Raw genomic sequence first — 27,570 nt, 5'->3', positions numbered from 1 at the left:
CACTGCCACTTTTGGAAATCTATAAACGTGGGAGTCAGAAAACAAACTTGTCCTTTTCTTCACCTTGAGAGCAGCAGTGTGTGCTTGTATTGTTTTGTGTCCTGTAGTGACAATTGGGATGTGCTGTGCAGGGTCGGGCAGCCCAGTCCCACCATGGGTGGTGACAGTGGGTGACACCCTCGGCGTGGCCGGGGCTCGGGGCTGCTCCGTGCCTGCAGCAAGCAGGGGGAGCTCCGAGCCGGCGGTGCTGCCCCTGCGGGATGGCAAAGTGTCCCCTGCTCCATCAGCTCAGGGACAAGGAGGGATCATCTGGCTGGTCCCACAGGGCAAGATGTGCTCTGGGGGGTGCCAGCCTTGCCCAGGGTAGCTGTGCCTCTGTTTTGGGTGTTTGTGCTGTGTGTTCAGGTTCTGTCCCAGCAGAGGGATGGGGATGGGACAGCAGGATGGAGCAGGGCAGAGAGGCTCTTCCCAGGACAAAGTACAACCACAGAAATGAAGTATCTCATATTTCCCACAGAAATCAAGCATCTCATTTTCCTTATGTCTTAAATAGATTTTTTTAATACCACTGATTATTTCTGCCCCAAGCCTGTGCAGAAATCTTCTCTTTTGGGAGCCTTGATGTTGAGCTTCTCGGGAGGGCAGAGCCTGGGGCAAGCCTGGCTGCTCAGTGCCTCCCCAGCGGGCTCCAGGGCTTCTCTTTGCCTGGCAGTAGGGCTGGGACAGGGGATGTGCTGTAAGGACAGCCCCAGGGATGGGAAGCAGCCTTGCCCCAGCGTGGATGCTGAGGGCCTGGGATGTCCTGTGCACAGACATCCGGCACTCGTGGCTGCCAGCACCCACCACGCTGAGCCCTCCTGCCATGTCACCCCATCTGCCAGGGCCTTGCTCCTCTGAGGGGTGGGTACATCCCTAGGACACCAGGGAAGGTGGTGCCTGTGTTGTCTTTCTCCACCCTAGGCTGCTCTGCCTGGCACCAAGACCTCAACAGCAGCCCCTTCCCCTGCAGCCTGAGCCACTGCCAGGGCTCTGGGGAGGGCACTCCCAGCCCTGCCCTGCCCTGCCCTGCCCTGCCAAGGCATGCACTGCTTCCTGACCCAGCACCCCAGGCATCTCTTCATGCTGAAAGTGTCAGTCCCCACAGGATGGGCAGATGTTCTTCTGCAGCTCCTCCGAGGGCTCTTCTAACCCAGCACCCTCCTGGGAGGAAACGTGGGTGGGCAGAGGCCTCTCCAGCAGAGTTTGGGGATGGAGTGATGCCATGTGCCAGAGCAGGAACCTGCAGGGGAACCCAGAGGGTGATCAGTGACTTTACAAGATGCAGATGGGTCCATTTCCCCCCTCTCCTGCTCCCCAGTGTAAGGGCTGCTGCCCTCAGCACCCAGGGAGGGACTGTGATGTGAGGCTGTGAGGGTGCTCGCGGCATCCCCCACTAAATGCTGAGTGCTGGCATTTGGGCAGAGCTGAGCAGGCTTGCATCACCCCAAGACCTGTCACCCAACGCCCCTCTGAGCAATATCACTCTGCTTTGTGGCTTTCTCTGCCTGTTCTTCCTGTCCCTCGGGCCAGCTAGCAGCAGCAGGGCTGAGCTGTCAGAGTTGTAGCCTGACAAAAGTTGATGTCCTGGAGCTGGCAGTGCTCTGCTCCTGGGTGCTGCCTCTCCCATGGCCCCTCTCCCTGCTGTGGGTCAGGGAATTTTTTGGTCAGGAGCTCTTTGGTTGGGTGTCCTGTATGAGGTGGTATTTCCTGTCCCCACCCCCATGGTGCAGAGAGGAAATCTGTGGTCACACCAAGACCTCAGATCTCCTGCAAACCTCTCCCCCAGACCTCTGCTTCATTCTGCTGATTAGATCAGCATCCTCTCAGGGGATGGCTGGCATTTTGCTTTTACCTCACAGAAACTACGTGTGTCTTAGAACATATGCACAGGGACAGAAAGCATGAAGCAGAAGAGCTGGAATTGGTGTCCCCTCTGCCCCTGCTGCTGGGCAGTGACAGCAGCAGAGATGACTCTGCCTTGTGTCTGCACTGTGCCTGCCCTGGGGACCTTCACTTTGTGCTTTGTGGTTTCCAGACTGGAGGGTTCACTCTGCTCCTGCTGCAGGGCAGCAGTGATGCCTCCCCAAAGAGCAGCATCTGCAGCCTCCAGTGCTCTGCTTCTCCTTCTGCTGATGGGCAATGGCATTTCCAGGGTGATGCACAGGGGGTACCTCTGAGCAGTGCAGGTTTATGGTGCACCCCTGGGTACAGGTCCCTGCACCCCAGCTCTGTGTGTGGACACACAGCACCAGCTCCTGTAATTGCTGTGACCTTGGCTGAGGTTAGAAGTGCTCAGGGTGCAGCAGGGACAAAGTGTGCCCAGCCTCCAGCACGTTGTGACTCTATTTCCCCCCCAGGGCACAGTCAATATGGAGAGCCCAGGTTATCAGCATGCAGCGTTGGAGGGGAGAGCACCTGGAGGTCAGGGTGACCTTGCCTGACTCTTCCTGGAAAGGGCTGCACAAAGTGGCTCTCTGGAGCTGAGAGGCATCCCCATGCATGGCAGTCGTGGCCTCCAGCCCAGCACCACTCGGAGAGAGCAGCAATGCCTGGTGCAGCATCAGCTCTTCACCTCGGGAGCCCTGCCAGCATCTCCGCCAAAGCTGCTGGCAATTTCTGGGGATGTAGGCTTGCATGAAAATGAAGTGTGCTGGAAATTCATGGTCTGAATGCAGCTGCCTCTGCAGTGCATGAGGAGCAGGCAGGCTGCAGCATCTTTCAGGCTGATTCTATAATCCCAAAACTCCAGGGCAGCCACAGAGGGGGGACCCAGCTCTGTGCACCTCCCCTGGCTTGGGACTTGGTTGGAGAGCAGCCAGTGATGGATAAAGGAGTGAGGATTCATCTCTGATGGTATCACCCTTTGCACCAGGCACCATCAGGAAGGGATGCCTGCACCAGGAAAACTGCAGTGGGTGCCACAGCAGGGACAGCTCCCTCATTTTCCCTCAGGGACCCTGGCCTTGTACTCACCCTGCAGCTCTCGCCTCTGCTGTCGAGTTTTGCACTGAGGAAAGTTGAGTGTTGTCCTTTCAACCTCACAGGCAGGATTTTGGAAGAGGGCAGCCAGGAGTTGAAGGCTGGGAGATGTGGGTCCTAGGGCAGCGGGCTGGCTGAGACTCACAGGAAAGCTCCAGTGCTGGAAAGGTTAAATTGCACATGAAGAGAGAGAAAAAGAACAGTGCAGTCTGTCAGGGCCAGCCTGGTTGAGCCTGGCTTTGCTCAGTGTCTGCCTGAGGCTGGCAGCTGGGCCAGGCGTGTTGTGACCAGGACAGGGACCCTTTCCAGTGGGAATTGGCTTTTCTTTGCCCATATATTGTGGCCATGGTCCTGTTCCATGCTGCTCTAAGCACAGATGGCATGCAAGAATGGATCCACAGCCACTCATTCAGCTCGAGTTTTCTTCTCCAGCACATCCAGTTAGTGCTGAATGCTCCCTCTCATGGGATTTTAATCTCTCTGAACATCAGGGTCTGCTCTCAGAGCCTACAGAGCAAGCCAAGCTCCAGGGCTCTCCAGAGCCCCATCCTGCTGCACTGAAACAGGTTCCTGAGGTCCTCTGCTTTTCTTTACTGGTTTTGTGTGAGTTGCCTTCCTCTCTGATGCCTGGTGTGGAAATGGGAGCAGCAGTCTTCCCATTGCCTCTCTGCTTGGTCCTGTACTCTCAGCCCTACCTGGTCCTCATTGATGGAAGTGCCCTCCAGCCCCCAGCTGCTCTGGAGGTCCTGTGGCCTTTGATTCCCTGCCCTGCTCCTGACTGAGGCTCTGAGTGACCCTTGAGACTGCTGCAGTGCTCCAGTGTTTCCACTCTTGTTTGTTAGTCTTTTCCCTATGCCTCATAACTGAAAAGAACATTGTTATTAAGGGCAACAGTTCAAAATTCTGTTTTCCCTTGAATGATCCCACAGAGCTTCTCTGAGCAGAGCTCTTCTGAGCTCTGGGTGCTCCTATCTGGGGTGTTATGAGTTTTTGGAATGATTTATGTTGGTCTTTTCCTGTTAACATGTTCAGGGCAGATGACTCTGAAGACTCTGCAGAGAGGAACCAGCTTGGTTTGTGCTGTGGGTGAAATTGGGTGCCAGGTTTTTGGTGAACAGGTAAATCCTGTGCTCACCTGTCTTGTGTGGCATTAGTTGATCCTGATCATCTGCCAACAGCAGATCTTGGTGTATCTGACTATGGGAAAAAGGGCTGGAAGGGGCCACATTTGATCATTGGTGCATGATTGCTGTGGGGTGAGAGGGCCATGAAGAGAAGGACAGAAAGTAAAAGCAGGTGCTCGAGCAACTCTTATCTGATTGTGAGTGGAAACCACAGTGGTGATACTGTGTAGGGTGGGGTGGAGCTCACTGGATTTAGAAAGGTCAGGAAACATCCCCGTGCTTGAGTGTTTCCTGTGAGGAACCAGGGGAAGAATCTCTTCTACCCAGAAAAGCTGAGAGGGTAAAAAAGCCAGGAAATCAGTGACCCTGCCCTCTGCCTGAGGAACATTTTTCTTCCCCTTTAATATCCCTCCAAGTCATTATTTTCCCTTTGTGGTAAGTCAGCATTTTGAGAAGACACTGACATTTATATTCTGTTCTCTCTTGGCTGTGCAGGGAAGTCCCAACAGCCTGTTCCCCCTGAGCTCTCCTGGTTCAGCTGCAGAGCCTCAGTGCAGAGCTCCTGGTTTGCCCAGGGGCTGCACTTCTGTGTGAGTAAACAGGAGAGCTCTCTTTGTCTCTGTATGTTTGCAGAAACTCCCCCACCACCTTAGACACGTTTTCCATATGTTTTTATAGACAACCTACAATTTGCCAAATGCTGTAACTTTTGGCTCCTCATTAATTCCTTGGAAATGGAAAAAGGCAGCCCCAGGACCTGCATTCTTGTATTTGTTCATGTCAATCCATCCCTCTGTATCTCTTTTTCTGCACCCCTCCCTTGGGTACAGTCACATTGGTGCTCTGGGGGAGGCACAACGCTGGATCAGCCTTTTGGATGGCTCTGAACTTTGGTTCACCTCCCTGAGTTCTCCTTTTGGTGGCTTAAGACTCTTTCTGGGGCAGGATCAAGGGCACGTGCCGGGAGAGCGCGAGCTGAGCGCGGCTTCTCTGCCGCCACGCTGGGAACAGGGAATCAAAGGGCTCCTTATCTATGGATGGAAAGTTTCTGGGCTGCTTATCAGGCACTGCTTAGAGGTTAGATTATCTCAGGAGCAGCAGATTGACAGCCTGCCTCTCCGTTCTCCTTGGGCTTGGCTGAGCGAACACCTTGGAGTGAGGCAGTGAGAGCGTGGCACAGCCCTGTGGGGATGTGGGTGCCCAGGGAGGGGGCTGGGGAGGCAGCCTGGCACAGAACTTGCCCACTTTGCTCCCATCCTGCTCCCTCACCACACCCTTTGCTGGGGCTGACCCTCATAACACGCTCGGGATGACATGGAGGGAATTTTTTGCTCTAACTTTACATGGGCATTTGTATTTCTAAAAACATCTGCCAGCCTAATTTGGGCTACTCCTTCCCCTTTCCAGAGATGGGAATGGAACTTGCTGTTGGCAGAATTCACTGCTGATGGAAACTGGTGCCTGAAATGCTGAGGGTGTGTGGCTCGGGCAGGGAGGGAAGCCCAAGCTGCTCTGCATGGAGCTGGGAGCCCAGACCTTGGCTCCTGCAGGGACTCCCAGCCTGGCTGCAGGTGCTCTGACTGTGCCCCAGGACTAATTCCTATCTTCCCTTCTGTCACCTTTCCTGGCCCCTGAAGCTCTGCTCTGCGCCCAGAATTTGCTGTCTGTTCCTCACAGGGACACGGCTGATTTTGGGGAGCAGCACCAGCTAAAAGCTTCACCCCATTCTGTACAGCAAATTCTGATGGCAACTGTCCCCATTACCCAGCAAAGCCAGGGGACATTTTGTGCTCCCTGAGAACAGTGGCAATTCCCGGGGAGGCCCAGCCATGTGGGAAGCTGGAGTACCTGGAGTTGTGCTGCCAGCATGGAAGGGACACAAGCTGGGTTCTTATGGGTGCTGAGGAATTTCTGAGTGGCTGAATTTAGGAGTTGCCTGGGCAAGGATCTCCAGCTGAGGCATCAATTTGTTGCTTAAAAGTCCATGGACGATGTGGGGTCCCCATCTCTGCCTTCCTCTCTGGGGCCAGACCTGCCATCCAAGTCCCGAGTGTAGGAAGGCTCTTACCTCTTGAGGGCTCCATCAGTGAGCAGAGTCCCCTTCTCGTTCCTCACCTCCAGCTTCAAGGGTTTGCCCTCCTGCCTGCCCTGGCCGTGCCTGCCCCTGGGCTGGGCCTTCTGCAGGGGAGGCAGGTGGGAGTTCCTGGGGCATCCCATCCTGCAGCAGTGCAGCAAGTTCTGGTAGGCCACTCGGAAATCCTTGTTGAATGTCCCGTAGAGGATGGGGTTCAGGGCTGAGTTGGCATAGCCCAGCCAGAGCACAATGGACATGGGTGTGCCTTTGACCTTGCTGTCCCCCCACACGCCCCGGTAGGTGAACAGGGTGAAGTAGGGGAACCAGCAGACGATGAAGGCTCCCAGCACCACTGCCAGTGTCACGGTGGCTTTGTGCTCCTTCACCATGTGGGGCATGGGCGCGTTGCCCCACGTGTGGTTTATCCTCTTGGCTTGCTCCCTGGCTATCCTGAGTATCCGGTAGTAGGTGATGCACATGATGACCAGAGGGATGTAGAAGGTGAGCAAGCTGTCCACCAACCCGTACACAAGGTTCACAGCCAGCGTGCACTCCTTGCTGCAGGGGGGGCCTGTGTTCTGCACTGTCCCCTTGGTGTTCCAGCCCAGGTGGATGGGTAGGAAGGAGACCATCAGTGAAACGGTCCAGATGACAGCCAAGCCCACGGCCACCCGGGAGGGAGTGACCACCTGGCCGTAGCGGAGCGGGGTGGTGATGGCAAAGTAGCGGTCCAGGCTGATCATGAGGAGGTTGAGGATGGAGGCTGTGCACAGCATGACGTCCAGGCTGGTGTAGATGTTGCACAGAACGCTGCCAAATGGCCACTCCTTGGTGAGCTCATAGAAAGCAGAGAAGGGCAGCACCAGCAGCCCCAGCAGCAGGTCTGTGATGGCCAGGGACACGATGATGCGGTTTGTCAAACTCCGCAGCCGCCGGTCCAGGGTGACGGCCAGGCACACGATGATGTTACCACAGAGAGTGATCAAGATGAGGATGCCCAGAAAGAACCCGACCAGCAGCTGCAGGGGGCGGTCCATGCTTTTTTGAGAGCTTGTGTGGTTGTAACACAGATCCATGGTGTCACTGCAAGGATGGAGCAGTCCTGCTCTCATCAGCTCCAAAGCTGCTTGGAGTGAGCCTGGACCATGCAGGCCTAGAGCCCTTCCCAAAGTGACCCTTGTTCTACAGAGACCTTAGAGAACATTGCAGAGTCATTTTACATGTTCAGCCTTGTGTGCTGGGAATGACATGGTCTAGGAAAGATGTGGCACTGCAACTCATTTGTGCCTGTTGGCCCCCTCTGGGAGCTCAGTGCTGGAGCTGATGCCCTGTGGCAGCTGCTGGTGGATCTCAACTGCTTCTTTTCCTTTCTTGCCTTCTCCTTTCCTCTGAGTGACGACTGAGTCAGGTGCTGTGGGCTCTCATGCCCTCTGCATGTTTGGTTGGTGACAGTGATCAGCAGTGCTCCAGCAGGGACGGAGCTTTGCCACCTTGCAAGGACAACCTGCAAAAGAAAGTGTCTGGTGAGGCCCTGGCACAGATTGCCCAGAGAAGCTGTGGCTGCCCCATCCCTGGAAATGTTCAAGTCTAGGCTGGATAAGGCTCTGAGCAGCCTGGTGTTGCAGAAGGTGTCTCTGTCCTTGGCAGGGGGGTGGAATGAAATCTGTAAGATGCCTTCCAAGCCATTCTGTGATTCTATAAAGGCATCAAGTCAGAGATGCAGTGGGCGAAGACCCTCTGAACTTCCCCTCAAACCCTTCCAGAAGCAAGGTGTCTGTACCTCCCTGGCTGCTCCAGCCCACTTAAACCCAAATTGAAAGTCCTTTGGCAGCCAGGCACCCGTGTACCTGCCAGCTGGTCTCTCCCAGCCCTAGGGGTGCCCATGTAATGGAGGGATGTTGAGAGAAGGGCAGGGATTTAAAAATTGTCATCTTCCTATAGGCTTACAATAAACGTGAGAATGAGGAGGATCTAAGGAAACAGTTTTCCTGAGATAGCAGTTCTTATGCAATTCAGCAAAATTAGTCACAACTACGTAATTTCTGAATCCTGGCTGCGGCTGCCAATCTCATTAAACTTTGTCCTTGTGTCTGTGCTTTGCAGCAGCCATTCTGCCATCACAAATCACAGCAGCTCCTGTAGCCTGTGTGTGAAATCCCCACTCTGCTCTGGGTCCTGGAAGGGAAGAAGAATATCCCTTGCAGACTGATTTTTCCTGGCTGTTTTCTGTCTGGATACAAATAACAAAACACCACATGTTGCCAGAGAAGAAATAACAGAGCAAAGCACTCTAACTTACAAATGAGCTGCTGGTTATAGTGATCTCCAAGACCCTGCCACTACTTGATTCAAATGTTCCTTGGGTCCTTGATTGGAAGCAATATCCATGTTAGGAAGATACCTAAAGGGGAATTGAGGCAGTGCAGGGACAAGAAAGAGGGCTGGGAATGGGCTGAGGAGCTGGACTGACTTGCTGACCCTCATGGATCTGCCTGTGTCCAAGCTGTGGTCTCCCAGATGATTTGAGGGGTCTCCCCATGCTCCTCAATGTGCTGGTCCCTGTGGGTGGTGCAGGACCCAGCTCTGCAGGCTCCCTGCACCCCGTGGAACAGCAGTGAAGCCTCCCTGGTGGTGCCCAGGATTGTGCAGGAAGGCAGAGCTGCAACAGGCTGCAGAGACGGAGCAATCAGAAGAAACTCCAGGAAAGAAAAGATCCAGCATTGTCAGAGGACAAAGGCGAGATTTTAAACTCCCTCTGCATCAACAAGATAACACCTGTGGTGCAGGTTGAAATATTCTTCAGATGATTTATGTCTTTGATTGAGGTCTAAAGGCATGGGGGCCACAGGAGGGAGTACACCAGGGAGACTGCATGAGTAAACAACCCCTGATTGCCAGGAGCCATAATGGGGAGAGATTGGGCCTGGACCACTGAGATTAGAGGCGACTCCCACAGCCCTGCTGCTTCTAAAGGCATGGAAAGCAAACAACAAGCCATGAACCAGCCCATGGGAAGTGTTTTGCTGAGCAGATCAAACTCCTTGGCAGACAGGAAGCCCTCTGAGTTTGGGTGCTGGGATTGAGGCTGTTGGGAGAGGGATGCGATGCTTTCAGCCCCGGCAGCAGCAGCAGCATGTGGAGCCATTCCTCACCTCCAGCTGCAGCACAGGCTCTTGCCATGGAAAGCTCTTTGTTCACTCACAAAAGGAGCGTGGAACAAGCTGAGCGCTGCCTGCCCACTGACGGCAGCGAGGAGAACAGGTTGTTCCCACAGAAGGGTATTTCCAAGTGAAAGGGATGTGCTTTCATTGCTCCCAACATGTGGAAATGGCAGATTAAATTATAGGGGGAGTAGCACACTTAGAAAATGCTGTGGGTGGATGGCAGCCTCCTACGTGGCTGCTTCACCACACACCAACAACCCGCTCCTGCCTCTGGCTCTCGCAGCTCACATGGGCTCTGCTGGTGGGACCCAGCTCGGGGCACTTCAGCTCATTCAGCTCCTGCCACGCTGCCAGGGCAGCTCCTGGTGCAGCCCTGCCCTGCTGATGTGCCCAGAAGGAGTTTTGCTCCTTATTTCTTTTTCAGATTAGCTCAGGACAAGGAATGGCCCCTTGCAAGGGGACAAAGGTGTCCCCAGCCCTGCAGAGGAGCTCAGGTAGTGCTGGGGACTCTGTGGCTCAGCTGCCTGCAAACCCGTGGGATGTTCCTCCATGGAATGGGGCAGGACCTGCCTCCTGTCAGCTCAGATGTGTGATGCTGCAACCCTAACCGTGGTGGAGGTGTGGGACACCTCCCCATATCCCCCAGCCAAATTATCTCATGGAAACACTCCCGCAGGAGAGCACTGCCTCTGGACATGGCTTTGCAGGAAGAGCAGGCTGGAGGGCTGGTACAGCTGGGGGGCTGTCAGCTCACTGCCAGCAGGACACAGACCATACATCCAGCTCAGAGCTCTCTCCTGGAGCATTGGCTCTCTGTGACTCCACATGTGCCCCTGGCTTTGTGCCTGGGTCACTCACAGCCACCCTCAATACCTGTGTCCTCTGCTCCTGTTGTGTTTTGGCAGAGCGAGTTGATTTCCTCCTCGATGTACGAGTGGAGCAGCTGTTTCCCATGGCAGTCTTTCCAGCAACAGCCGGAATAAATGATACCTTTCCAGCCCTGTCTCACCAGGCAGCTTTTACATTTACCTGATTATCCTCATTATCACAGCCTGGACCTGTTTGTGGTTCAAAATCACCCTCCTGACATTGAAGGAACCAGAGCAGGGCACAGCTTCTGGGTCATCTTTCTCGTGCCTTTTCCGTGGCACTGGTGCTCTGATTGACGCTATCTCTGCTGTGAAGACTTCTCAGGTTGCATTTGTTGTTGCATTCATCCTGGGGTTCCCCAAAAGCCAGATATTTTTCCTATTGTGTTTTCAGCTGCTTAGAGTAGCAATTTTTTGCTTTTTGCTAAGCATGTGAGCCTGTGCCAGCCCAGTGTGTTTCTGTTAATCTACAGATCCTCTGGTTCTTCTCCTCTAGTACTTAGTCCCTTGTCCAGTGCAGAACTTTTCCCAAGTTTCTCACCAGTACATTTCTCTTAAAGAAGCCCTAATTTTCAGAGCCAAGATCACTAATGAAAACCATTAAATAAAATTTACCTCTAGGCTGATCTTTAAGGAACTCTGTTAATAGCCTTCTGTGGTGCATTAATGATCTTTCCGCTGTAATATCCTATCATCTCCCCATTATCCTCTTTACAATTCTCACAGTAATTTCTGCTTTCTCTTGCCTGAACAGATATTTTCTGCTCTGTTGCAGTCCATGTTGCATTTGATCTGCCGTTTTCCTCTTTAAAATGGCATTTATCTCCTCTGGGGAGGGGGCTGTGTTTTATTAATGGGAAATTTCTGTTGTGTTTTACCTTTTTATTCCCGCTCCCCATCTCTCAGCATCCTTTCCCCTAATATCATTAATTCCAGCACTAGCTGCACTTTTGCAGTAAGATTAATGGGATGCAGTGCTGGCTCTGGCAGGGAATGCATTGGCTGCTCTCCCTTCCTGTGCTTCTACTTATGGCATAACAGGTTTGTTCTGAACCTGTTAAAAGCCCGGGTACATCGGCACCATGAGCAGACACATGAGTGGAGAGGAGCATTCAGGAGGTGTCTGAATGTGGCAGCCTCTCTTTGGGAAGTATTTCCCACTTCTGGAAAGGACAGTGGGAAATACTGGGGGCTCAGGAGAAGCACCACATGAAGCCTTTTAGCTCTGTCCTAGGGACAGGAGGGCTGTGCCCTTGCAGACCTGAAATGTTCCTCTGCCTCCCATGATAGCTTCTTTCTGAGAAAAGAGCAGGCAGAAAAAGCACTTTGCACTTGGGAGCAAAGTGCATTCCCCTGGCCATGCAGAGCTCACAGCAGAGCATCATGGCTTTTTCTAGAACTATATTCAACTCCTTCCTGAGATGAAACATCTGGGCATGCTGGGAGAGGTATTTCAGCCAAGAGATGGGAAGGAGTGTGGGGGATTCTTCTGGTCTGAGACAGGATGCCTGATGTTTGATGGTGGGAATTGCAAAATTCCTAAGCTGGGAATGGGTTTCTTGATCCTCTGCCAGGCTCATAAGCTTGATTCACAATGGGACAACAGCAAATTTGTCACAGGTAGGACTTGCAGGCAATGTGGGAGAGGACAAATGTGAGGGGACACTGCTGTCCTGCCTGGCTGCATCCCCAGATGCTTCTGTCCCTGTTCTTTGGGCTTCTGCAGAGTTTGGTGCTCTCTCTGCCCTATCCCAGTGCGATGTCTGATTAAAGCAGCAATTATTGCCTCTGGCATGAGCAGAGGGGCTGGGGGAGCCAGGACAAAATTCCCATCACTGCCACCAGCCCTCCATCATGCTTCCCCAGGAGGAAAGGGGCTCTGTGGATAAGAAGCTGTTCAGGACCCCTGAAATCAGGAAATGTGATGAGGAATGTGGAAATGCACAGAGCAGTCAGCATTTTGAAAGTTTGCTCGGCAGACAGTGTCCAGGAAAGGGGAAACTGAAAACAGAGGAGTCGGGCTCAAGGGTGTGCTTGGAGCTGCCTGAGTTTCTGGGATTCAGCCTCCTGCTGAAGCTGATTCTGGACAGGGACAGCGAGCACGGGGCACCCCTGGTACTGCCCAGCCCTCCTGTGCTACAGCCCAGCCCGGGGGTGTCCTGCCCCACAGCTCTGACCATGCCCTGGGATGGGCCAGCAGCAGATCCCCCCAGGGTGCAGGGCTGGGTGGAAGGGCTGGAGTGCCCAGGGAAAAGGCTCGGGCAGGTCAGTGTGAGAAATCAGCAGCAGCCCCCGTGGGGAGGCTGCTTGGGCAGAGAGGCTGCACACCACAGATGTGCAGGGCTCTGCCCTGGGCACACTGCACCCATGTCCTTCCCCTGGTGTTGTCGGATCCAGCTGTCCCCACCACCAACAGCCAAAAAAGTCCCCAAACTGGCCTGCACTCAGCCACCACAGGATGCTGATGGCACCAGCATCTGACGAGTGTCACCCTCTCACCTGACCCAGCTGTCCCAGTGCAGGATCCCACTGAGCAGGGACCCACCAACCCTTCTCAATCTCACCAAAAAAGTATTTTAGCAGCGTAACAACTCAGTAAGAAGTAAGGCAAAAGCATTACCTGCGAAAGGTGCTGCTTTCTCAGAGCCCCTGGGTGTGTAGGAGGCTTCAGGGGCTGCCCCGGCTCCAACTTTGCCTCGGTGCTGCGGCTGGGGCGCGAAGGCAGCAGCGAGCGCTGCGAGCGGCGCTGCCTCGCTCCTCTCTGCTCTCCTCCTCCTCCTCCTCGCTCCCTCCTCTCGAACCAGCCTCTCTCCTGCTCTCGTACCAATACCCGGGCAGCGGTGACTGCAACATGAGTCAGACCTGAAGTGGGTGGGATCAGAGTGGGAGCTCAGACACCGAGGTTATCATCCGGCAAATTTGAAATGCTGAAAGCGAGCGCGGCTCCGAGCGCACGGCGTGCCGGGCTCCGCCGAGCCGCGCCTGGCACGGAGAGAGGGGTGGGATGCCTGCTGCCTCCTGTGCTGCTTTCTTGAGTGATACCATCACCTTCCTCACTCACCTGAAGTTTCAGGGCCCTTGCTGCTCGTTTGCCATGTGCTAAGGTTCCTTCCCTCCCTCCCGGCTCCCTTGTGCAGGCACGCACTTGCCTGCTGTAGGGAACCCTGATGCTGTCACTCATTCCCAATTTTTAGCTTTTCATGAGAGCCCCCTGAGAGCAAGAACAGCTGAGCCTGGAGGGATATCAGGGGTGGCTCAGGGAGGATGGTGACTCTTGTGCTGAACTGGGGACAGATAAGGACAGAGGTGGGGTGACTGTAAAATGGGTGGAGGGAGCTGGAGCCCAGCCAGCTCTGGGGTGCAGATGTGCTCCTTGTGCAAGGGGACGTGGCAGGAAAAGCCTCCACTGTTTCATCTTTCCCTCAAGCTGCTCTCACCTCTCCTGAAGGGTGTCTCCTTTGCGTGCGATAGCAGGGAGGAACCACGAAATGACAAACAGGCAGTGACAGCCTTTCGTGTCTCTCAAATCTTTCATCCGTGGGTCTCAAAGCACCATGCAAATATCAGCTGCTGGGCCAGCTGTGCGAGGAGCTGTTTCCCCTTTTAGCTGTTCCTCCTGAGCAGAGCAGATCCCAGGCTGGCAGCAGAACTCCAGCGAAGCTTGCCCACCCCCTGGCTCTGCAGGGCCGGGGAGAGCAGCCTAGGGAGTCCTGGGAGGGAGGCGCTTCCAAGTTCCCCATGCAAATAGCCAAGAATGGGCTTATTACAGTCTGGATGTGGCCCTGGGCACACTCCCTGCTGCTCCCCCAGCCGGGCTGAGCTCCCCCAATGCCCTGCACTGGGAATGGGGAGCACATCCCAGCCTCCCTCTCTGCCAAACGGGGATACAGTGGCACTGGCACACAGACCAAAATGCCTTTGATCTGTTTATCTCTGCAGACCAAAGCACAAATCTATCTTTAATAAGCTTATGATCTGCTGGAACCAGAGAGTTTTCCTGCTTATCAGCAGCTCTGTGATGTGTCTGGGGTAGCTGAGCCGTGGACTGGCTGCCAGATGCTTCTCTAGTGGCTGGGGTGTGCAGAGTGTGGATGTGGAGGGATCCGTCCTCACAAACAAGATTTAAATCTGCTCGGGAATGTCTGCGTCAGCTGAAGTCTCTGGGGTGTTGATTTACTGCAGGGCCCCTCGCTTGGCTCTGCTCTATGAGGGACCTTTCATCAGGAAGTCTCAGGGTGGGAAGGGCCATGGATGGACAAAGTGCTCTGGTTTTTGGGGCAGGATTCCCTCTCCAGCCCCCTTGCTCTAATCCTTCTCAACAAAAGGCCCCTGCTGTCCATGGGGCAGGCCCTGGGTTCAGCATGCTCCATCTTCCCAAAGCCTCTGCAGAAATCTGAGGGTGCATTTTGGGATGCAGTGGCAGAGCAGCTTCAGATTTGCAGGGGCATCTGGGTCATAGGGAAACCCACCACTTCTGCAAGCCCCTGAGCACAGGAGAGCCTCAAACCCTGACCCTGTGCAATGGCTGTGGAGCCTCTGTGGGGCTGTATGGGGTGACACCCTCCATGGGAGCTCTCTGGAAAGGGTGCAGCCTGCATGGATTGTGCAAGGAGTGTGGGACTCGAGCTGAAAGAGTGCAGGGGCATTCCTGGTGGCATGGGCTGCTGTGCTCTGTGCCTCTGCACCCTGGGAAGTGGCAGATGTGACACCTGCAGAGCCTGTGGCTGGAAAACATCATTGTTGGCATGCTCTGAAAAGGAAGGAGGCACTGGAAACTCTTCAGACCTGATGGATAACCTGCCACAGGGCCACCTCCACCAGGCTGGCTGGGCTGCACAGGGCAGGCAGCAACTCCAGGGACACTCAGAAACTCCAATATTCCCTAAGTGAGCTGTGCAGAGACAAGGGGTGAGTAATGAGTCAGGAAATGACAAGAGGTGTCTGACATTCTGTGCGTACATGTGGGTAAGCAGCAGTTATTAAAGGCTGCAATGCTGGGAGATGGGAAAGTGCAAGAGAAGTCAGGGAAAGTTTGGAACTCCAGGAACGTGAGATTTGGCAAAGACAAGAGCTCCTGAAAAGCCTCAGATGGTGAAGATATGCCTGGAAGGTAGCAGCCAGCTTGGGAAATCACATGAGGCAGCTCAGCTCTGAGAAGGGCTCAGAGGTGCAGCTCTGTGCTGCTCTCCCCAGCATGAGCTGAGTTGGAAAAAGCCAAAGGAGGAGGGGTAAGGGGGTAGAAAATTTGTAGAAAACAAAGCATCTGGATGCAGAGCAGCTCCTTAGGCAGTGCAGGCTGAGAGGAGTTGGTGATGTGTCCCGTTGGGTTTTAGAAACATTTGTGTGGACTCTGGTAGGAGATTGTGGATTAGGAAATAGACTTGTGCTGAGTTGTTTCCTCTAGAAAAAAATCAAAAGTAAGAAGTCATGGAAAGGTACTGACCCCACCACAGGCTGCTGAACTTCCTGGCTGGCAGGCAGAGGCCAGTAACTTACTCAAATCATCTGAATACTTCGATTTCCAGTAAATTATATACATGACACAACTAAAGGACGGAGACCTCCTCGATGTGCTAATAAGCTTTTCTCCTTTTTAAACAAATAATTTCCAGTTAAATCATATCGTGGACAAAAGGATAACTAATGATAGAAATCTCTGATATTCCCTGGCAGGGATTGTGTAAGCCACTGTGAGAAATAAAAATTACAGGGAAAGGACATGTTAAACATTGAGGGGTGTGCAAGGAATTTCTTCTGCCTGCAGGCTGGGCAGCTCCCCAGGATGGTGAGAGACCCTTGCTGAGGTGGCTGAGCTCCAGTGCAACATCCTGCTTACATTTATATTTCTGGCATGCCGTAAATCCTGGCTATTCCAGGAATATCTCTGTCCAAAGACATCTCTTTCCTATATGAGATGTGTGTAATGGAAAAGAAAGAGGGTGCTGGGGCCTTTCCCACCCTTTTGTTTTCTGCAGTGCTGATCCCAAGGATGCTTAGCAGGATCCCATCTGCTGTGATATAGTGTCAGACTATAGGCACAGTCTGTGACATATATATTAAGCTTCTCTGCCTGCAGGGAGAGGATGTTAGAGGTTTATTTCCAGGTTGTCGGTCTGTTTGTGTTATACAGAGCTCTCCAAGCTCTAATGAGTACTAGAGAGTGCTGCTGGCTCCACGCTACTACAGAGTTCCTTCAGGGAAGTGAAGGCCACGTTTTCTGGTGTGTCCAGGGTCAAGAAGGGTCCTCTTCTCACAGAGGAGAACAGAACTGTTCCTAGATTAAACCATGCCAGGGAGGAGCAATTTGTGGATGCCAGCACAGGGGTTTTCATCTCTCTGGTGCACTACAAAGAGAAGAGGATCAGCTGAGGTCTGTGGTAGGAGGTGACAGTCATTCCTCCAAATTACAAGGCAGGAGGGGAGCAGGAGCCTTGGCAGGAGGTGACCCTCCCTTTCCTCGGAAGGGAGCAACTGGCTCTGGCTCCCATGAGTGGATCTTTGTGGGCTTTATCACTAATCCTGCTGAATTCAATTGTGTACATCCTTGTTTTCCAGATAAATATTTAATCCTCCTCCAAACGCCACAGAGGTTGTGGCCTGGGCAATACCTTGTGGTTAATTTTCTGGGGTAGTGCAGATGTGTTGCTCTCTGTGTGTGGAGGAGGCTGAGCTGTCCAGGAGTAGGGTGGGACAATGGAATGCTCTACACTTTACCATGCTCAGACCCCTCCCAGCATTCCTGGCCCTCTGTCAGGAAGATCAGCCAGTTTCTGAGGGAATGAGCGGTTTGGTTCCAGCTTGGGGAGAGTTAAATCTGCTCTGTGCACATAAGGGCCCGTTCTGAGGCTGTTTGGGTGGTTTAGGAGCCGTCAGGGCTGGAAGGCGGCTCCTGCCCTGGCCACTTCACAGGGAAGGATTCCTTGCTGGAGCCCCAGGTGTTTCCAAAGCCTTTCCCTGCAGAGCTGGCAGGAGGCTGTGCTGCTGGGCACGGGGCAGGGATGGAGGGATTAGCAAAACGCTCTCCCGCAGCGGGAGCACCGTGGGGCTGGCAAGGAGTGCAGGGCATGGGCAGGGAGCTGGCTGCAGGCACTGCCCGGGCAGGCTGCTGGCCACCGGTGAGCTGCCACCCTGGGCAGGGACCCTGCTGTGCCCCTGCTGAGCTGCCAGCACCAGCAGACAGGGCACGGGGGAGCCCTGCAGGGACCGAGGCTGCAGAGGGACTAGGGAGCCACAGCAGGGCTGAGGTGCTGCAGGTGAGATGAGGAGCTGGATTTTGGTGTGGCTGAGCAGGGCTGAGGTGCCCCAGGTGAGATGAGGAGCTGAACTCTGGTGTGGCTGCACAGCACCAGCAAGGTGTTTGTCTGTGCCACCTCCATCTCCTGTCCCACTGCTGGTAACTTTGTCAAAACTGGGGCTGTGCTGTGGGATGCTGCAGCTGCAAGTCAGGTAGGACAGGGTTAAAGCAGAAGATCTCTCTGCCCTGAACCACTGTGGGAAAGTCCTCTGCTGCAGGTGGGAACTCTCACAGCCCCAGGCTGGATTCTACCTGGCACCAGCCTTCCCCGTCTCCTGAGGGCCTGGAGCATCTACTGGGTGAGCAAAGCCAACAGTGCCCATCCTCTTGGTGGAGGCTGAAAAGCTCTGAGGGTGAGCAGCACACGTGTGGAGGCCTGCAGAACAGGTCCCCTGAGAAAAGACTGATGGGATTTCGACAGAGCAGGTGTCATAACCTGCTGATATTTCCAGTTTCACCACAGGGAAAGTGAGTAGGAGCTCTGTACCCCTGAGAGAAGTAGCAGCCAGGGGCTTAGAGTGTAAAAATCTAAGATTAATTTAGACTTATTCATCATAAGGATAGTCATGCACTGGAAGGAATTGCCTAAGGGAGTGTAGGTTGGACAAAGTCCTGAAGTCATGAGGGGTTGGAGCCTGGCAGGAGGCATGGCTAGCAGCAGCCACCCCCATGTCCTTGCACTGCTTTCACATTTCCCATCTCCACAACCACCTGATCTTCAAGGAACCATCAGTGTGGGAGTGGCTGTAGCTGCCCAGAGCAACAGATCTGCTGTCTAATAATTATCACCTATCCAAAAAAAAAAAAAATTAAAAAATTAAAGCAGGCAGTGAAATGTGCCTGGAGCTTTCCCCTGCAAACCACAAGCTGAGCCTTGTGACAGGCACTTGGTGACAGCCATGCTGTGCCCAGGATGGGCTCACCTCTGGACTGGTCCTGCCTTGTGCAGGAACAGGGAGAGCCAGCATTGTGAGGCAAAAAACACTAAACTCTTTTTTTTCACCCCTCACACAGCCTGGAATGAGGCCAAAAGCGTAGGGCAGGAATCTCTCTCCAGATAATTAATTATTACAAAGAGACAATTTGTTAAGCAAGAGAGGCTTTTAATTTGTAAGAGCTCATCTATTCTTATTGTATCTTTTAAACTGAAGGAAGTAGCGTTGATCAAAATAGTCTGGAAATAGAAGATTTTAATTTAGAGGCTGTGTTCAATGCGCTGACAAAAATAGGAAACAGCTTTCTCAGAAGAGCACACTCCCCACAAAACCTGGCTGGAGTGTGCAGGGTGTGCTCTAGAACTGCTCAAACCATTACAAATATGCTCAGAAATGTTTTAGTGGGATTTAGCTGGACTTGCTGAGGAAAGGCAGGAATGTCTGAACCGCTGATTTCTGCCCAGGGGCCAATTCCCTGCCCCGGGCTCCCATGGGTTCAGTGTGGGATTTCCGAGGGCAGGCAGAGAATGGGGTTGGAGGGAACCCAAAGTGACCTTTGCAGCCTTGCAGGAGGGTGGGAAGACCCTTTTAGTTTAGATTATAGAGGGGATGGGACAAGGGATGGGGTAATTTCAAGGGCTCCTGGCCAGGTGGTTGAGCCAAGTGCTACATCCTGGAGAATCCTGCACTACCCTTGTCCCAAGCTGTGTGTGCCCGAACTGCAAGGCAGGTAGTGAAGAAAATGGAAGAGAGCCACAATGGGCCTGGGAAAGGCTGTCAGGCTGTCCTCCCACAGCCAGTGACCTCCCAGCTCTGTGCTGGGATGGGATCGCCCTGTGTGGGCGAGCTGGGGCTGCTGCAGCGCAGGAGCCTGCCCAGGGAACAGAGAATATTTTCCATTTAGCATCTTTCCATCAGAAAACATGAATTCTTCAAAGCTGCCAGTCTGTGCCAAGGAGGATACGTTTTGACCAGTCTCCTTATTGCACTTGTTCTTTTGAAGTATCTATGTTTAGAAATCTTTGTGAAGTCTTGCATTGACACTTCTCAAAGGAGAATGGTTCAGTTTTTGCTTTGAAACAACTTATTTAGACATAAGTGCTCATCTGCAGCATAACAAGTAGGTAGAGCTGTAAAAAAAGCAGGAAATGGGAAATGACCCTTTCTATCATTGCTCTGGACACCTTGTCTGCAAAATACATTGAGATCCCCAACTTTTTAACCCAATTCAAGCTGAGAATTACTGTCTTTTAAGTTTGTACATGGATGCTGTTTCTTATCCAGTGGAAAAGCTGCATGAAACAGCCAGTAACAACTGGAAATTAAATGCTGTTTTCCTTAAAAGATGAAGGACTCTCCCCAAATGAGGCATTGCTCCCTGAAGGCTGCCGGTCCGTTGAGAAGGAACTTGCTATGAGCAGGATGGAGCAGAGGAGCCAGCTTGTGGGCAATTCAGTTGGAAGCAGAATCGACTCTGCCTCAGTTTAGAAAATAATAATCTATAATGAAGTGAAGGCAAAGCAGAAAATGGGTAGAAATTGAGTTAGAGCCGTGGTTGTTGCAGCACTCCCCTGCGGCCCTCCTGGACCCAGCCCGCTTCCCATCCATCTCCAAAGACTGGAGAGCCACTGGGAGGTGCAGGGGGGCAATTCCTGCTGGGGGATGCCAACTTCTTGGAAAGAGGGTGATCAATCCAAAGGTAAATCGCTGCAAATAAACAAAGCAGTGCTGCTGGGCTCTGCAGCAGGAGGCTGGGAGCTGCCTTGTGCAGGCTCTGCGTGGCAGCAGTAGATTAGCATAGCTGATTAGGCACGGCGCAGGCTCCGCTCTCTGCTCGGCAGAGCTGCGTGTTTTCCTAAAATGTCTGGAAATCAGATGGCAGCTCCAGTGTTTCAGTCATGGGCGGGAGAATTAGTCCTTACATGTGTGCCACAGCCAGGCAGGAGCTGAAGGGAATGAGATGTTCCTGAAGTTTTTTTGGCTGGCACCAAAACTGGTCACAAGTCGTGAAGCCACAGTGATTCTCCAAGATCTCTGCTTCTGAATCTCCATGTACCCGGGACATTTCAGACCCACGAGTGCTGGGATCCCACTCCTGGTCTGGGGCAAGATCATCCATAAAAATCTGTCCCAAGCTTGCCCCAGAGGCTGCCATGGCCCTGCCAGCCCAGGAGCTGAGCTGAGCTGCCACCAAGCCCATGGACAGGTCCCCGTTCCCCCGCGCTGTCGGGACCAAGTGCCAAGGTGCTCCAGCAAACACTCTGCTGCAGGTGAGGTAGATTAGATCTCCATTCCTCTCACTTATGGAGGAATATATCTATATCTTATCACTTATATCTTATCAGGCTGGCTGGCACCCTTGGAGCAATGGAAAACAGTCTGGTAGCTCCAAATCCTTCTTCCCCTGGACTTTGCTCTGTGCCTGGCACGTGGCATGGAGCACCTTCACAGGCTGTAGTTGGGAGAGTGGCATTTTCCTCTCTCCTTAGCTGAGGTGCTGTGTTTCCTGTTCTCCTTTCTCCAAGCTTGGTGAATGTTTCCATGGCAGGTTTCAGTGCCAGGTGTTCAGTGCTGGGGGGGCAGGAACCAGCTGTACCCATGGTGTGAACTCGCTGCCCTCTGAGCCCATCTGGAGGGATGTGGCATTTCCATGTCCATCTCCTCACTCCTGCTATTTTTGTGCAATCTGCACAATGGCATGGTGTTACATAGAGGATGCATTAGAGTTTTGGACCACACTTGGGCTAACTTTAATCTATACTCCATCCTTTGTACATCAGCTCCATTTCCCCTCTCCTTTTTTTACTCTGATCTACACAGCTAAACCTTCTCTTGTTATTTTTCTTGTCATCCTCTGCAAGAGCAAATTCAGCCTGACCTTTGCCAATTCTCAGTATGTCTTGGGCATTTCAAGACATAGGGGTAGGCTGCCTTTTTCCTTTGCACCACAATCCTTTTGCCCCATCCCTTGCCAGCTCTCTCTCTGTCCTTTTAAGTAGTTATTCCCTTGGCCAGCACAAAAGCCCTTTCTGGGCTTGAAATACACATTCTAGAGATCAAAGGTGCAAAACCACTGAAGGAGACTTCAAGCCATCTCTGTGCACCAGTGCCCAGACTCACCACCCAGCTGGTTTTGTACTTAGACAGGGATGCATGGCAAAGTGCATCAGCAGCGCAGCCAGCAGCACAGCCCTGGGCTGGCACCAAGGGGCCCAGCAGCTGCACAGAGGTGGAAGAGGGTCCACAAGATTGGAAAGTCCTTGCTCATGAGGATTAAGATGAGAAATGGTCCCAGTGGTTTGTTTTTATCCAGAGGTTTTCTACTTCTGGGGGCACCACCATGTCCTGAGTGATGTTCAGAGCTGCAGTTTGGCAGTCGTTCTACTCTGGTCCCTCCATAACCTTTGCCCTGACCTGACATTGAACCTGGGGGGAATTGGAAAGAAACATCATTTGCCCTTTTTTGTGCTGCTTCATTTCCAAGCTGGGAAATTGGATGTGAAAATCAGCTATGTCCATCTTGCAGGGCAGAAAGAGAGCATGAGAGTTGTGTAGGATTTGGGGCTTGTGGTTCCCAGAAGAATCATTAGGGAAGGATTGGTAAACCAAGGCCAAAGGCAGCTGGTCAGAACTGTTCTTTTAATTTGGCCACATGCCCTTAAAAAAAAAAAAAAAAGGAAAGAGGAAAAAAAAAAAAAAAAAAAAAAAAAAAAAGAGAGGGAAATAGAAAGGCCAAAGCTCTTGCCCAAACACCCCATGGTTTTGGGAAGGCCAGCCTACACAGTTTGTTACATTCCCTCCTGTCCCTGGTGCCCTGGGGAGAAGCAGGACTGCAGAGCTCCTCCAGTTCTGTCATTCCTGTGTTGGAGGCTAAATCCATCCTCACTTCAAAGGAGAGTTCTGCATGGGATAAACTGGATTCCAGCCAGAAAACTTTGCAAGAAGAGCAAACAGCTGCTTCTTTCCTCCCATGTTCTGTGGTCCTTCTACAGCTTTGGGCATGGCCAGGGACAATTTTATTTTGGGCTGTATCACCTGTCTTTCTGCCCTGTGTCTCTGCCTTGTCTCTCAGCTCACCATGCAGCCCTTGTCCTTCAGACTCCAGCTCAAAACCAGCCTCAGGCTGGTGCATGGGACCACCTGCACGCTGAGAAACCTCTTACTGGGCCCTGGTGTGAAGGAGAAGCTGCTCCTCAGCTGGTCCTCCTGGACCTTCTGTTCATCCACCTCTGCAAGGAGAAGTGGCACTCCTTGACATCTCTGACCCTGCTGCCTGTGCACGAGCTCCTGTTCCCAGCCCCCTTCGTGGGAACCGGTGCCTTTTCCTCCTGCCCCATCGCCGGGGCCGCTCCGACTTGGCACAAGGATGCTGGAGCAGGAATCACTGGAGTGCAGCAGGGTAAGAGGCGTGCTCCATCTGTCTGGGATCAGCAGACACATCCACAGAGGCCAAAGGCTGCTCCAGCACTCAGGAGTCTTTCACTTTCCTGCCAACACAACTGTTTTTCCAAGGCGTAACTGTTGCCAGAAATCTGCGGAGTCAAGACCTGCTATTTCTTCACTTCTAAACAAAACAAGTCCCAGTTTGCTTTCTGCTCAGTGGAAAAGCTCTTGTCTCAGAGAATAAAATCAGGCAGAAGGAGAGCACATCCTTGTTTCCTCTCTCATTCAGTAATGATAAATTCAGGGAGAGGGGAATTATATTTCAGGATGTGGGAGAGGGGTATGTGGCCTGGGCATGTCCTAATCTGCATGGGGAAGCCTCATCCATCCTTGCAAGGTGTTTTAAGCACCTTTCCAACCTGATCATCCTTTGGAAGCAGTTGGGCTCATCCTCCCTGGTGCTTTAGGCACTGTGAGCAGCATGCAGAGCTCGCTGCCTTTGCAGCTTAGCAGAATGATCATGCATAAAATCCCCAGGTAATTTACCCTGAGTGGGATCCTGTGATTGTCTGACATCCCTCATAAACTGAAACCAACATAAAAGAAACGAATTCAGAGCTGCTAATTTGGAAACTCATTTGGAATAACTTCTCACCAATGTGATGACGGTTAGCAGGGAGCCCTGGTGATAAATAATAGTTGCTGAAATCCTGAATTGGCTATAAATTGGCATGGAGGAGTGGAATCCCCTGTGTGTGGCTCAGCTCAGGGAGTTACTCTGTGCTACGCTCAGCTGTAGGTGAAAACAGGGGAAGTTTCAGCTGTGTGAGGTCACAGCAGCAGATGTCCTGACACACATAAACTGGAGGATCATCTGCATCCTCAAATGTCAGCTCTGCTTTACATCCTTCACCGCTCCTGGGAGCTGCAGGGCTTTACACCCCTGGATTCTCCACCTCCCTTCTCTGCCAAGCACTCGTTCATTTTAGCTGCTTGATGTGATTGTGTATAAACTGGGAAGATCCCAAAGGGGTCATTACTTTTCTGCACAAACTGCTTTCTTTACTCACATTTCACATATTTACCTACAGGCATCCCTGAGACTGAGCAGTGATTCCTTGCAGGGCAGGGTGTTGACACAGGGCTGCAGAGGCAGCAGCAGAGAGCTGCTGTGCCAGAGCTGGATGGGATGATGTGGTCTGATACCCAAGGTGGTGGGGGATCAAGTTTTCCTCCTGGATATCTCACATTCCATCCTGGAGCTCACCCTCCCCAGCATCTGAGTGATGTTTGGTCCTGGGAAGGGGAATGTAGCATCTCCCCTCCAAGATGCTCGGGGGGGATCAGCAGAAGGGTCACGGATCAGGAGCATGGTAGCAGCTTCTCCCTGCTGTGAGTTTGAGGCTGACTTGGTAGGGCTGCCGAGATCCACCATGGCCTGGTGTGTAACACCTGTGAGGCTGGAGGGTGTGCAGGGAAATGCTGACACTGAGAGCAAAGTGTGGTTGCAGAATTTCTCTGCTGAACACGACTGTTTTTTGGAAGCCACAAGTTTGAGACGTGGTAGAGATGAAATCAGAGTTTCTTTTCATCACATTTTCTCTTCCAAAAGAACCCCTGCAAGCAGCTGCTTGTAGGTGGCTGTGATAGCAGCAGCACCTTTGTGGTGTGCAGTGTTTGCTCATCAAGAGAGGAGCTTGTGCTGGTGGTGTTGCAGGTTTTGTGGGGCTGCGTGGCCAAGGCATGGCTTGGCAACACCCTGCAGAGCTGGTGGTCACATCAGCTGGGTTCTAGAGGCAGCTTCCATCAACACTGTCCTGGAAAGCATTGCAGGAGCAATTCTCTGTGGCCACAACCCTGGGAAGATCCATGTTTGTCTTTCAAAACCTTGTGACCGCAGCAGTTGGTTGTCACACACCCTGGGAATGAGTCAGGGAAGACAGCTCAATTTTTCAGGTACTGATCTGGCACTCAGCCCCAGGAGTTCAGACTTTCTGTTTGGTTTCCTCCTTCAGCAGCACCTCTGACAGACCCATCTGCTGAGATGGTAGAAACCTGCTTATCTGCAAAGGAAATAGTTGTAAAGACTGTGAACTGTGCTAGCTACACCATAAAAACAAGGCAGCTTTTCCATCACAGGAATATGGAAGATTTTACCTGACTATACATGTGCTTGAGAAAGATATATGGGAGTTCAGTGTTCCCTTAAGTATGTTTTGAGTTTCCCAAGTGCTTTCATTTATTGTGGTGCTCTGATTATGTGTTTTTGGCCCTGCTGAAGCAATGATTTCTAGCTGTGGTAAGCCCAGAGCTGAGATACCTCCATATAAATTTCTTCAACATTGAGTGATTGCTGGTTTCTTCCTCCTGCTCCTTCCCAGGAAAAAGCTGTGATTTACAACATAGATTTGTATATTTTTAAATGTCCCTTCTGTATGATAAACAGCCTTGAAATATGCTACTATAAGAGACTCCAGGGAGATTAGCCCTGCTTGAGGCATGCAGCTTTTGGCTGCCTGTCCTTTGAAAGGCATGACATGTTTAAGAAACACCTCATGTCAGACAAACTGTTTGCAGGCTGAGGACGTCCAACAGCAGCCAGTGATGAATGTTTTGCACAACCGAAGATGTAAATCTTATTTTAATCCTGTCCAACTCATGGCCAGCTTGTCCTGAGCTGGGCTCAGGGCTTGTGCTTTGTCTTCTGAGAGCATCTTGTCCCCATCCCCAGGGCGGTGGCTGGCAGTCCCTGGCTCTCTGAAGAGCAAAGGCAGAATGATGCTGTCAACTCAAAATGACTCAGGAGCTATAAATCAGAGCAGGAAACCTCTAGCTCAGAGAGATATCACAATGGAACCCATCTCACTGGGCCATCTCATTCCTGCCCTAAGCAGGGTGGGTTCCCCTTATCTGGGACCTTGGTTTCCATGTGATCAAAACAAGCCCTGAGCTGCAGCTGTGATTGAAACCAGCCTGGCCTTTCTGGACCCTTCTGTTCCTGGAGCTGGGCTTGGAGCATGGCTCTCCAAGCCAGAAGGCTGATGTCAGGGTTGCTTCATTCAGCCACGCTGGGTGAGGGCTAATAAACACCACTAAGAGCTTGCTAATAGCTCTAATTAGACTGAAGCTGATGCTTCATAAGTAGTTCTTTCCTCCTCCACCCCTTCCTTGCAGCTATTTCCTGGTGAAGCTTAGGAAGGTGAGGTGGATTAATGCTACTTTGGGAGACAGTCAAGATTCCCAGCTGCAAAATTACATTTTCCTCTTGGCGTTTTTTTTTTTTTTTTTTTGGGGTTTTTTAGGGGTCTGGCACGGTTTTCTCAGGGCAGCTGTCTGTTTCTGGGCTGAGCTGAGGTGTGGGTGATACATTTGTCACAGTGTGTTGCTGGGAATATGCCTAATTTGGGAATTTGATAGTCCAGAGGTAGAATGAAAATGCAGATTTGATGAGTTCCTTACCCTTGCTGATGGGACCTTTCCTGGCTTTGAGAGGATCAGCAAGTTGCTTTCCAAAACACATGAGGAAGAGAAGGAGTGTTTGTTAAAAAAAAAAAAGGAAGAAAAATGAAAGCTTTGCTGTAGTTTTCTTTGTACATTTTGTTTGTTTCTCTCTTTGATTGTTCGTGTTTTTGTTTCTTACCTTGAGTACTTCCTGCAGTAATAGAGACTTGCTGTCAAGTCTTTAGCTGTCTTGTGAAAAGTGAATTTTTTAAACTGCTTTTTTAAAATAAGCCATAGATTCTGAGCATGAAGTCTGTGCCCAGATGCTGTGCAGAGCAGGTGTTTCGGGGCTCATCAGTGTTCAACATCTATTCCCTGGCTATTTCCCACTGTGGGGGCTGAGCACAGGAATCCTGGGGTCCCCCTGGGCCAGGTTTGGGGGTCTGTGATGCTCCAGCCCTTGCCTTGGACCCTTTTTTCCCCGTTTTTCTCCTGTTTTTCTCACCCCAGTTCTCTGCTCACAGGCACGAGGTCTCTTGTGTACAGAGCTGGCCTGAGCTGGAGAATTCCTGCAGCAGCATTGTGGAAAACACCACTTGCCACAGCACAGAACGAGGTGGGCTGGGGAGTTCTGCAGAGACTGAGGCAGCAAAGCCACGGGGATCTGCTGTTCCTTGGCTTCAGGATCCTAATTCTGGCTCTGTTCTCCTACACCTTCGATTGCAGCTCCTGTAAGGCAGCTGAACAACCTGCTGTGCAGCCTTCCTCCACAGGGATTCATGGGCACATTTTGAAAACCTCTTTACTCCAAGCCCCCACAAAAAGAAAAAAAAAAAAAAGGAAAAAGGAACCAAACATACTTTGGAATAAGGTACTGGAGCAGATGACTTGGAAATGGCTCTTGCAAAGCCCTGGTGTTGGATGCAGGCATATGTCCCCTGATTCTGTGCACTTGAAAGCAAGTCAGCACAGTGATTGTGGGAGCAGTGATTCTTTCCTTGTTACAGAGATAAAAGCAAGGAGCAGGCTGGATTTTTGTGGGAGAGAGAGCTTTTTGAGAAATGCCCTCCTTGAAACCTCTTATGGAAATAAACCTAACATCTACAGCTGGGAAAACTAAAAAAGCTGTCCCTCCCACAGCCTGGGGCAGTCACTGCAAAGTTGGGATTTGTTCTGTGTGTTGGGACGTGAGGGGTGTAGTGTCCCTATGGATCCTGCCTGGGGAGGGAAATAGGGAATTGCACAGAAACAAAGAGCTCCTGAGGGTG

The 27,570-nt window shown here is 52.1% G+C and overlaps 1 protein-coding gene across 1 annotated transcript; it reads right to left on the bottom strand.

The window, feature by feature from the left end:
* Positions 1 to 1,203: 1,203 nt before the first annotated feature.
* HRH2 (histamine receptor H2) lies at positions 1,204 to 7,328 on the bottom strand. Its single transcript, XM_030957471.1, has 3 exons — positions 6,211 to 7,328; positions 3,013 to 3,178; positions 1,204 to 1,279 (listed from the first exon to the last, which is right to left on the bottom strand). The coding sequence occupies exons 1-2, from the start codon at positions 7,326 to 7,328 to the stop codon at positions 3,160 to 3,162; spliced, it is 1,137 nt and encodes a 378-aa protein (XP_030813331.1). The 3' UTR covers positions 1,204 to 1,279; positions 3,013 to 3,159.
* Between the last annotated feature and the right edge of the window lie 20,242 nt (positions 7,329 to 27,570).

This window comes from Camarhynchus parvulus, chromosome 13 (assembly GCF_901933205.1).
Source record: "Camarhynchus parvulus chromosome 13, STF_HiC, whole genome shotgun sequence".
Taxonomy (NCBI): Eukaryota; Metazoa; Chordata; class Aves; order Passeriformes; family Thraupidae; genus Camarhynchus; species Camarhynchus parvulus.
Note: the sequence above shows the minus strand (reverse complement) of the source record. Positions and strands in the feature narration are given on the sequence as shown.

Coding starts and splice junctions, on each gene's coding strand:
- HRH2 (XM_030957471.1), bottom strand. CDS start 7,328: ATGAGAGCAGGACTGCTCCATCCTTGCAGTGACACCATGGATCTGTGT.